General features: G+C 38.3%; 1 protein-coding gene across 2 annotated transcripts in view; it reads left to right on the forward strand.

Annotated features, from left to right (window-relative positions):
* The window catches only part of AMPH (amphiphysin), a 211833-nt gene that overhangs the window by 102831 nt on the left and 96315 nt on the right, over nt 1-12687 (forward strand). For both annotated transcript variants that reach the window (XM_043872511.1, XM_043872510.1), the window contains exon 2: nt 398-478. In XM_043872511.1, the coding sequence (XP_043728446.1) occupies nt 398-478 (81 nt within the window). The remainder of the gene's footprint in view (nt 1-397; nt 479-12687) is intronic.

A 12687-nucleotide genomic window follows, 5' to 3' on the forward strand; every position in this document is an offset into this window, starting at 1 on the left:
GTTAATACTTTCCTCAAATAACTTTGGTTCATTGTTTAACAAAAAATTGAGCAACTATTATGCATCAAGCATTGTGCCAGATACTTTGGACAAAAAGACAAGGCCTAGTTTTTGTCTTTAACACATGTACAACCTACTGGAGAAAAGATACGTGAATAAATAAATATTTCAGTATAGCATGACTCTTCCTTGAGGTCATTCAGCCTTAGAGTGGTGGAACTGTGCTTAAAATCCAAGTCTGTCCAACTCCAAAGGCACTGGGCCATGATGATTCCAGAACAGAAAAACTAGCAGTGCGAAGAGGGAGATCTCCTCAGAAGAGTGAAACAATAGCCTTCTTCCACAGATTGTTGAAAACATTAGTAAATAGAGCCATTTTGTTTTGTTCACGAACTAGGTCCTTCAGAAGCTTGGGAAAGCTGATGAGACAAAAGATGAACAGTTTGAAGAATATGTCCAGAACTTCAAACGGCAAGAGGCAAGTACATTTATCTAGTTTCTGGAGTGGGTAATGGGTTGACTTTGTGTTTTAGTGCGTAAATGAAATGCTTTGATGTTGAAGAAAGAACTCATTCGTTGGGCTTGGCATTCACTTGAGGGAGACACTGCTTAATTCTGTAGACTTTTTCTGTGTAAGGCAAAGAGGTAGTGGGCACTGCAGGAAGAAGATTTGTGTTTTAGAATCTCAGGAGATGGAGACTTTTCTTTCCTGGAGCTCTTCAATACAGATTACTGATCTAAAGGAAAGGCGATCTTTTTAGTGATGTACATTCCACTAAATATTATCAGTAGTTAAATAGTTCTGGCATAATTACTTCCATTGCTGCATGCATCAAGATCACGAATTCTCAATAGAGATTACCTCTCCTTAAGAGGGAGAAAAGTGGTTCTTGGTGGATGAAAAATATTGTACTCTTTTTATAAGAATATGTCACATAAATACTGATAGTATATCTGTATATACGATTTTATGAAGATTTTATGATTTTTTTTAAAGATTTTATGAAGGAGTATGATTAGGAAAAAAATGCCTAAAACGTTTCCTAAAGGGCGGTGATAATGAGAAAAGGTTGAAAAACGCAATTTGTGACATTTGTTCCTTTCTTAGGTGCTACGTGTTTAATAGTAGTAGTAGCATTGCTCAGTTGCTCAGTCGTGTCCGACCCTTTGCCACCCCATGGACTGTACCCTGCCAGGCTCCTCTGTTCATGGGATTTCCCAGGCAAGAATACTGGACCGGGTTGCCATTTTCTTCTCCAGTGTTTAACAGACATGTGAATAAATAAGCTATTTTAAAAATTATTTGTTTATATCACCAGGGCTTGATATGTGGCTAGCATATCACCTGTAGAGAGCATGCATTAGAGTCAGGGAAAAGGAAGCAGGGCCCTCTCAGGTTAGAAAATTCAATTCAGAGGTGGGCTGCAACAACCAACTTTGGAAAATGGGGTTTGGACATGAGGACAATGTGAGGACAATGTAAGGACATGGGTTTATTTCCCTGCTTTTGTTGTAGCCACCGATGTCTACAGATGATATTGTGGCTTCAGAGATAAGTATGCATGGCGTCAGTGATGACAACTTAGAAGTGGAAAATCATCACAGGGTTTATGTCACTCCCTTTGCTTCTGTTTTTAGACCCTTGACCCTGGAGGTTTCTTTTTTTTTTCCATTTGTGTATCAGAGTTTTTGACTGCATTCTAACTGGAGGCAGCCTGTTTCTTTTCCTTACCCACAGGGGATATAAAATCCAGCATGTAGAACCAGGTAGACTAGTCTCCACCAAAGCACATTCCTGAATGTCTCCAATTTCATTCTAAGACTAAAGGTTGGACAGATAGGAACTCAATTTAATATGAATGACAGTGATCTCATTCTATCTGAAAATGTGGAAAGAGAGAGGGGAGTTGGAGAAGAAAGCAGTAATAGAGAGAAAACTAGTTCTTGTTCAAATCACTAAATTTTATAGAGAACTTTGGATTTATGAAGGTAGAAGAGAGAATTCTTAGAGAAACGTTGGATGTTGGCCCATAGAAGAAGGTGCCCCCCAGTCTCCTCTGGGAGAACAGATTCTCCATGTTTGCTTACGTCCTCATTTGGTGAGTTCTCTTAGACTTTTCATGCATTGAGAGTGCTCGTGTAGATTATTGACTTGGATGGCAGCAACTTCCCATAGATAAACTTGTCAATCAGTGCTCCTGTTACTTTGCAGGGAGGTCCCCAATGTCTGCTTGAAGGAATTGGATTTGAATAGAAGAAGTGACTCATGTTTATAGTTTTTCCTACTTGAGGATTGCACTCTTTGCTTTGAAATTTGGTCTTCCTGTCTAGTGTGTCCCTGTGGAGCTAATTAGTTCTCTGCTGTTAGATTTTTTTTTTCTCTATCCCTTTTATTATAGTATGATATTTTAGCACCCCAGAAGGCTGAACTTGGGGAGCATGAAGTTCAGGAATGCATTTATGTAAGGTAGTACTTTGCATTTTCCAACTCTAGTGACTTTTTATTGTTCTTTTTGGACTTTGTTGACTGAACAAGGTGAGGACTATTTTTTGCCTAAGGTATTGGAGAAAAGTGCAGTTGGCTAAATCATCAACTTTTACCAGTTTAATACTGCTCTGCCATCTATTCCTGTCACTATAAACATTATCAAATATTGTGGAGCCAATAGTAAGTATGCTGTCTTTCTTGAAGAACAGCACCTAAGTTCTGGCAAGATCATTAGCAGATTTCAGGATATAGGTAAAACTTCAACATTTAGGGAAACTTGATCAAGCAATTCTACTTTATAAGAATAAAACGAGCAGAATGGAAATGTAGGAATAGTATTTCTCAGGGTGTCTCCTGACCCTATTTGGTTCCCTTTGGAAATACTCTTGCATCAAAACCATCTTGCATTTGTCAATGCTCATTTTGATATTTTTTGTTTTAACCAGAAAGAGTAAATTATAGTCATTTTCATGCCACTAGGAGGGAGGGAACCTTAACCTTGTTGGTAGATAGAGGGAGAAAAGGAAAAAAGGAGGGAGTGGGAGGAAGTTGAGGAGACAGGTTTCTTAATCTTCTATAAAAATGTATTAAAGTTTGGGAAGAATGGCTGAAGACTGAATTTATTAATACTCTAGAGGGAAAAAAATGTGTCCCTTTAATCCCCAGTATATATTGGTGACCACTTCCCATCTGCTGCATATGCTGAAAAAGACATAGTCCTTGTATAGAAACATTAACCAAGGATGAAGGATCTATCAAGATCGTGGTGACCTCTGCAAAGCCTACTATTTTTAGTATTAACATGAATCATTATTCTAAAGGCAGAAGGCATTATCTTTAAAGATTTTTTGATGTGGACCATTTTTGACATTTTTATTGAATTTGTTTACAATATTGTTTCTTGTTTATGTTTGGGGTTTTTGGCCATGAGACAGGTGGGATTTTAACTCCCAGACCTGGGATTAAACCCATGCCCACTGTGTTGAAAAGCAAAATCTTAACCACTGGACTGCCAGGGAAGTTCCCGAAGGCATTATCTTACAGCGGCATTCACTGAGGACGTTGACCTAGGAAATCTAGATTTGTTTTTTTCAGTGTGTATATATTTCAAATCCAAAAAGATATTATGTATAGTATAAGGTGAACTTTTTTTTTTTTGGATTGGTGTGTTATATTATAGTCATCTGACCATACTCAATTAGCATTACATCAATAGTAGACTACTAAAATGTTCTAGAAAGTATTCAAACATTTTGGGCTTGCTTTTAAATTCTCTTGAAGAAAATCATAAAAGTCCTTATAGTAATTCATATATTCCCTGCTTGTTCATGGTGGAAATGGGTCTGTGTTTGAGCTTGAGACTTAGCTTTTATCTTTTTCCAGCTTCCAATTCTCTTTTTAATGCCAGACTTATTTTCCTAAAAGTTATTTGATTTGTGTTAGCCCAAAAGCCTGGTTGAAGGGTCTGTGCATATGCTCTCATTGTTCACTGTGCACCACGTTGTCATGGATTTTCTGGTCTAGATTTTATGAACAGCTCAGTTAGGACAGGGAGGAAGGGAGAGGAAGGTCCAGCAAATGGGAATCAAGTGAACCACTCCCACCTCCTGAGAACTCAGGGCTTTCCATGGACAAGTGGTAAGGAAAGCAAGGATTAGAAATACCCAGCAGGAAGAATGAGACGTGACTTTACCCTTTCCTTTCCAGAGGGTTTATTTTGTTTGCTTTCTTACCAGCACTACTGACCAGTAGCAGAAATGACTGTTGTGAATGTTGGGTGCTTTCCCGTCGGTTCACCAGAGTGCCTGCTCACGGCTGTGTTAAGGAATCCAGAGTAGGTCCCCAAGTGAAAGAAAGGTCTTTGGGCTCTCTCCTTCCTGTTGGTAAACTTGCCCATTAAGATAGCATGCTTGTGGCCGATGTGCAGATTACGACAAAATGATAACCCTGGGGCTGGTGGGGCCCAGATAACCAGCTTTGATCACATTTCAGCGAGTACAGATGTGGGAGCTCTAATGGAGGCACAATCTGAAATTAGACCTGCTCATACAGAGGGGAAGGGAATCTCACTTCTGCTCCCATCTTCACGGCTTCTCAGTCCCACTGAAATTCTGTGTAGCTCTCCATGCCCACCACCAGGTGACGGCCTATTTGGTGTAACACAGATGAGGAAGGGGAGAGATATTGGGACTTTGAAATCTCTCCAGTTTGGAGGATCCACAGCCAGCGATTCTCATTGTTAGGATAATCCATTGTCTGAAAGCTAAAATCATGTCTTCATACTGGTCTCTCCTCTGCCCAGGGGTCCGATGTGGCTGCTTTCATCTTTTTCTCTGCACAGAATCTAGTGCTTTGCACATAAGCTTTAAAACATTTGCCAAACTTGAAGCTGAATTAGTGACAGAAATGATCATTTGGAGCATGTTCCTAGAGCACGTTTTTATTTCTGGAATGGAAGAAGTGTTGAATAGTGTGTGAATATTTGTAAGCAGTTTCATGACACTTTTTAGGACATATGTCCATAAATAATTAAAAATTACAGAATAGAAGTTTGAAAAAAAGAAAGTCAATATGAAATGTACTCCTACAGTGTGTTAATGTGTGGATAAAATTTTTATTTATGGCAAGCCACATTTACATTCTGAAAAATTCTGCGATTTTCTTGAGCAGATATCCTAGAACTATTTATTTGTAACACAGGTAACCATGATATAAAAAGGAATAATTGGTTGTTCTTATGTCTGATGGTGTTATTTAGGTCCTGCCTGCTAGCTTCCAAGCTGTTCTTCCACTTTCTCCACTGCAAATGCTTTGTTATGATTGAACTATCCTTGCCTGCGCTGCCATCTCCATATGTTCAAGTCCCACCTTTGCTTAAGGTCAACTTACAAGATATTTCTTACCTAATGTCTGTCCAGTCTCCTTCTTTCTCTATGTACCCCAGAGTACATTTTTTTTGGTAGCTTATCCAATAGCTCTTGTTCCATTTTTTTTTTTTTTTAGTATGACAGTTGTTTTAGGTGTGCATCTATATCCTCATTAGGTTATAAAATGTTTAAAGGAAAGCAACCTGTTGCAGTCATTAAAGAAATCTATGTTCTCTAGCACCTGCTAGGTGCTTGGTCAGTATATCCCTCCTTGTCACACATACCTCTGTATTCACCTTTTGTCTTAGATTTTACATGCCTCCTCCCTCATTCAATATCAAAGCCTCCCTTCATTGTCATCTACTTTATCTCTTTGATCCTAACTTCTGGCAGCAAATAGCCCTTGGAGAGTGTCTCACATTGCCTGGACTTGATTCTAACCTGAGTTATCAAGACTAGAGAAAGGCTCTTGTCCCCTCCCTGGATTTTGAAGCTGCCCTAGTTCCATGCTACTCCATAATTACCAGCTGGTATGTACAGTATCTTCCGTCTTCTAAGAGCTTTATTTACTTTGAGACACAATGTAGCAAGTCATTATTATTATGCAGAATGTTATTCAGTCCTTGAATTCCAGTTACATTCTCCAATTTGTAGTTATTTTTTTCATGTATTGTGTTTTAGAGCAAGCTCACTATTCTGTGATTAGATAATATTTTGACCGTAGGCATTAATATATTTCCAGGTGGCACTAGTGTTAAAGAACCCACCTGCCAATGCGGGAGATGTAAGGAACATAGGTTTGACCCCTGGGTCAGGAAGATACCCTGGAGAAGGAAATGGAAACCTACTCCAGTATTCTTGTGTGGAGAATCCCATGGACAGAGGAGCCTTGTGGGCTACCATCCATGGGGTTGCAAAGAGTCGGACACAACTGAAGCGACTTAGCTTATCAATTCATTAATTGATACCAGTTAATTTCTTCCAAGCAACTTCTGAGAGAATTGTTGAGTCTTGTTGCTTGTATTTATACTTGGTTTTCATTAAAGTTTGCGCTCAACAGTTGCACAATATATTTTAAGAGAATTCATGTATGTCTGTGTCTCTGGAAATAAAGTTTACTGCTTTTTCTGGTTAACTCCAGGTTTCTGTGAGAATTCCATAATACTGAAAGCCATCTTAGTGTGCAAATATTTTCCAAAATTTAAAATATTTCTTCTTAGTAACAACTTTTGAGGGAGTTTCTCAGTTATTTGATTGATCATAACCTGTGGGTACATGTTTAGAAAAATAATATATAACTGTGTCAATATCTGGCCTGCCTGCTGTAGTGAGTTTAACAGTTCTAACTAGGCAGTCTATCTCCTTGAACACACAATAGAGTAACTCTGATCCAAAAGATCAGAGTAAAGATCTATATAAACTCAAGTTAATTGGCTTAAGGGAAATACATGGAAAATGGTACGTGTAATTGCTAGCTAGCTTTCTAATTTTACTTTGTTGAAAGGCAAAAGGTATTTGATTTGGTTTTCAGATCATAGGTACTCTTGGGGATGCTGACAAGGATAGGTGGAAATTGGGCCATGAATCTTGAGTAAAACTGTGGAAGCTGAGATGTCCTCTTTAATGTCTCTTCCTTCTGTGTACCACCCCCTACTGCCCAGAAATGTGATTTCAAAATGCACTCAATCTCCTGTCTATCTTGTATCTTTTGCATGAAGATTTGCAAAAGAAATTTTTAAAAATAAAGAAATGAGCTTATGAAATCAATGCTAGTTTCTTGATGAGAGCTCTTATAACCACAAAGAGCTCAAAGCAAGGAAGCAAAAAATGTATGTTCCTGAGATCCTGCTGCTTTTACCTTTGAAAAATTCTCATCTTCCAACTGAACCGGAACCTGAACTTGTCAGAATAGAGCACTATTTCTTAGTAAATCAAGAGTGCCTGGAGTGTTGAGTAGCCTAATGTGGTCTTTGATCATAAGTGGATTCAGACATTATTAGTCATCTGTTCATCAAGTTGCTGATTATGACTCCATTAAATCTCATCTCCTTGATAATCTAATTATCTTCTCAGTTTCAAAAATGATCACAAAATGTACTCACATGACTTTTAAGATTGAGTTAACCTGCCTGAACTCTGAGAAATTGAGCCAATTTTAATTTTGATGTGTTACTTAGCCTTTTCAGGAGAAAAAGTAATGTCAGTAAAGGACAAAAATAATAATGTATCTCTGGGAACTTCTATAGGTTCATGATCACAGGCAAACAGATGGAACTTACTGTTGTGAAATCCCAATTTTTGAAGTTATATCTCTTCAGATCCAGGTTTTATACATCTGTTAGTGCTGTTAGCCTTCCACTTGGACTCTTTTTTAATCATCAACTCACAGTTTCTTAGATAAAAAGGATATTTAATAAAAAATTTTCTGTCTTGTGGATGCTGCTTGCTTTTTTTCTTATTTTTAAAACAAAAGTTACCTCTAAATATAAATCAGTATTACATTTACCATATTTTAACAAGTCAATTCAACAAAACATTGCTCTATTAATAGGTATTACATACCTGTTGCCTTAGGACGTTTAGCTAGACCTGTATAGTCTTGCAAATAAAATGCACTGGATTTGGTTTTGCAAGTACACTCAGGGACACAGTGGTATATATTCCTTGAACAAAGGTGTCATGCACATAGTATTATAGTATGGGGCATGGTGCCCCTGAGTTTATAGACACTGTTGCCATGAGTTTAGTTAATTCATTCTGTGAATTGTATATACAATCTGGTAAAATTAATGTCTCATGTTTGTCTTCTTTCTTTCAGGCAAAAGTAACTGGGCAAAGTGAGCTAACAAAATTTTACCTCTGTATTGGCTCCTGAAGTCCTAGGCATAAGTATATATAATATCTTTTTAGTGCTTTGGAATTTAATGTACCTAAACGGTAAAAGACATGACACTAATCTTCAAATGTTATTCATCATAGCTTAATGCAGTCCTGTTTTTAAGCCCAATGCCCAGAGACAGTTTGCCATAGTTGTAGGACTTTGAGACACTATTTTTGTATGTCAGTCTGTGGTAGCTTTCCTTACCAGGAACCTGGCTCAACTTGTAGGAAATCTGTCTGTAACACTGCTTTGCGCTTACCAAAGTGCAGTAGGAAACTTTGACGTGGTAGCCTTTATAGTTGGTCCTTTGATACTGCATAGATTAATTCTTGAAAGTTTAAGAACAGCTGAGTCTGGGAGCTGTCCGGGGTGCTGAAGAGAGACTCATGTGAAAACTGCCCAAGAGCCCAACCTGTGTGGATCTGGACACCCTTCTCTGCCCTCCTCTCCCCTGAAGACATATAAACAAATAATTAAGAAACTGGTGTTTCTGAGGACCAATCTGATGTAAAACAACTTGGAAACACATTTAATTAGATATGGAATGTAATTTCTTTGTATTGGGTAACCTTTATGGTGGTGTGCCTGCCTCATTCTTTCTCCAGCTATTTAATTAGATTTTATACTTCAGTCTAATCCTTAGAGGCAGATTACCATGAGAGGTGCTCACAGGACTTGGGGAAGAAAGCAACAGCTTCAAGAGACCACTTACAAGAGAAAAAAGGGAATTTTTTTTTTTTTAAACGAGGCGATGATTCTCAGACCTTTGTAATCTTTTAAAACCATGAATACTTTTGCTTGCCTATTAATTCTTGGTGGCTTCCTGATGAAACCCAAAATGACCCTGGGTTATTTTCCAGGACATCCAGGAAACAGAAGACTGGGGAGACAGCTTTCTTCTCCCCAGCCCTGTGAGGGTGTGACACCCAAGGAATGGAGTGGGTGGAAGTAGCTTTAATGAGGAGGGAGAAACAAGTCACTCCCTCAGGCTGTGTGGGAAGAAAGTGAGGCCTGGGGGACCTTCTGGGCTTGAGAGGCAGCTGCTCCTGACACTGATAAATGATTCATTTGAAAAAATGGAGAACCTCTGAGTAACAGCAAGGCCATGTTATTATACTATATGCCAGGTGGGTGGTGAATCCTTCTTGGATCTTTTCCAAATAGGAGTATTAGTAAGCAATGCAGACAACTTAATTATAATAAGATTCACTTGCCCATAAACCCTGAGGAGAGTGTGACTAAGAGTTAGAATAATAATTTTATCTTGTCCTGTTGATAACAATATTAAGAACTAGCAGGAAAAATTCTCAAGGTTGTGGAATTTTGAATCTCTTTTCTGTACACATAAACATGCACAATACATAATTCAAGGATGAATTACTGAAATGGAAATTTTCAGAGGAATGTGGAATGAACTTTAGATTCAGTGAAATCTTAGCAGTGCTATAAGAATTTATTTCTCATTTAAACCTTACTTGTGATTCAGATAGAATAATGATGCAAGAATTTTATTATGCAATAGGTTTTGTGCAAAAGAACTACTCTGTGACATATTGTAGGTGAAAAATTTCTCTCCAGAGACTTATACCTTTTCGACTCAGGCATAACTTTATATGAAATTCAATATGGTTATTACCAAATGCTTTATGAACCTTAATACTCATGGGGAAAATTAGGAATGTTAATAATTGGAGAAGAATAAAGTTATTTAAATTAGCTTCCAGTTTATCTAGTTAAATTGAACTCATCTAGTTAAGCCATTATTATATAGTTTGAACTTTCTTCCACGCACAATATTTAACATTTCTCCTGGGATTCTTAATTTATTAAAAAAAATTTTTATTAACCCCCTTGGGCTAGATGAATTCAGTGTATAGATTAGAACCTGAATATTTCATTGTCCTTCTAGTGCTCAAAGAAAAGGCAGAGACTTAGTAGTGGACTTAATTTGACATGCTTTATTCCTTAAATATTTGGGAAAAGAATGCCCTTCCTCACTGTTCTTTTATTGTTTCCAGGTACTCTAGGCAGTCGTGGTAACTCAGAACCACCATTTACTCTGGTTGGCTTTATATTACTTCCTTCAGGGAGAGCATCCTTCTGGGTGAGACATGAGGCCTGCCTTAGCTAAGTACTTCTTGCATTCTTCTGGGGAAGGAGCAGAACAGCAGTAGAGCAGAGCCCTAAAGCAGATGTCTGGAGACAGGAGACATCTGTGAAGTTCTGTTTCATCTCTATGCAGTTTTTCATTCTACATCATAACAAGGTGGCTTCGTGGTGGCAAAGTAATGATTTATCTGTTAGCTTCCTTCAACCTCAATAAATGGATGTTCCACAGAGATGTTTTAGGTTTATTTTGTGGCTATAAGTGACCTAAACAAACCATTAAGTACCCCCAAACTCTACACTTAACTTATTTTGAAAAATGTGGCCTTGGGGGAGTCATACCTTCCTAATTGCCCCTTTTAGGATGTAGGCTTTAGATCAGCCTGGTTCTAGATCAGCCTGGGTAGATCACATGTCTGAAGTTCACATATTATTTTCTCTAAATAATCTGCCATCTGTTGGGACAAATGATTCTGGCCTTGCTGTCCTCTCTCAGTACTATGCTACCTCTATCAATTACATGACTGCCTCTCAAACTCCATTTGCTAAACCATTCACTTTGTTCATCATCTTTTCTTTTTTTTTTTTCATCTTTTCAATTTGAGTTCCTTTCTGAAGTGTTTCTGTAAGTGCCTTTAATGCTTTTCTGCTCAGTAACTCCACTGGCTTTTTTTTTTTTTTTGCTGTTACTGTTAGATTTCAACCTCCTCTGCCTTTCTGCAGTTCCGCTCTTGATGGTGAACCATTGTATCAGGCTTTTTATGGTAGGTCATGCCGTGGTGGCAATACCTCGTTGGCTTTTAAGAGCAGATTGGTTTCTCACTTATGAAAACGTACACAGACGTGTTCTTCATCTTCCCTTCACTCTGAGATCCAGGCTGGAGAAGCAACCCCAGCCTGGAACATTATGGGGCTCATACTAAAGGGGAGAAGACATGGTAAGAGTATGCGATGGTTCTTACACCTTCTGCTCAGAAGTAGCACATGGGCACTTCCACTCACATTTCATTAACCAAATCAAGTCCTACAACCAAGCTTGATGTTGATGGGGCAGGAACTATAATCCTCCCCCAAGTAGATCTGGTAGGGAGGTACAGTGTAGATGTGACAATAATAAAATCTCCCCCAAGATATCTTTTCAGTATTTTATATACTTAGAATCTTACACAGTACCTGTCACGAAATAGATAATCAGCTGGAAAAGACTTCCTTCTTTTTTCCTCAGATTCTTTTCATGTTCATGTTGGGGACCTTGGCTTGACTCTACCTGTTTCTTCTCTGGATCCTTCTTATCTTCTACCTTTACCCAAGTGTTTATCACTAGCATTCTTCTTCATTCTCCTTATCATTTGCCTACAGTTTTACACTATACTTTGATGTTTTGGAAAGCCACTATTGTTGTTCAGTTTCTCCATCATGTCTGACTCTTTGTGACCCCATGGACTGCAGCACGCCAGGCTTCCCTGTCCTTCGCCAACTCCCGGAGCTTGCTCAAACTCATGTCCATTGAGTGGGTGATTCCATCCAACCATCTAGTGTGTGGCAGTTTGCTTTCACACTGTATTTCTGAATGACTCAGAAAGACAAAGGAAACCTAGAGTTTCATATCCAGCCATACTGAGCCACAAGAAAGGGAGTCAGTTGTTTAGAACTCTGATGATTTCTATGTTGCCATTCTGAATACCACCATTCGTGTTGAAGGTTATATGTGCTAACAAATGACTTAACATTAAGCTTTCATCTAGTAATACCTGGATTTACAGAGTTGTAAAAATAGCTTGAGCTTAAGGCAGGTAAAGAAAACCTCACTAGAGTTTTACATAGACTTTAGAGAAATGATGTCACTATACCTGCATTATAACATCTAGGAAAATATTCTCTTCCAGAATTTATTTTGGAGTCCAGCATGGTCTTAAACACTTTTTTTTGGAGTTTATTTGTATTAATCACTATCTGTTTTTAAATGCACTGGGCATTTTATCTTTCCTTTATACTCCCAAACACTCTGGATGACTATTCAGAGTTAACACAATCTGCTCTGAGATGCAATTTTTCCTATAGATATTTTAGTTCCTCTACAAGATAGTAATTTACTGAAGGAAGTAGTTTTTTTCTCTTCATCCTCTTTCTTCTTTGGTTCAGTTCAGTTCAGTCGTTCAGTCCTGTCTGACTCTGCGACCCCATGAATTGAAGCACTCCAGGCTTCCCTTTCCATTACCAACTCCTGGAGCTTGTTCAAACTCATATCCATAGAGATGGTGATGCCACCCAACCATCTCATTCTCTGTCATCCCCTTCTCCTCCTCCTGCCTTTAGTCTTTCCCAGCATCAGGGTCTTTTCTAAA

This window comes from Cervus elaphus, chromosome 18, assembly GCF_910594005.1.
Source record: "Cervus elaphus chromosome 18, mCerEla1.1, whole genome shotgun sequence".
NCBI lineage: Eukaryota > Metazoa > Chordata > Mammalia > Artiodactyla > Cervidae > Cervus > Cervus elaphus.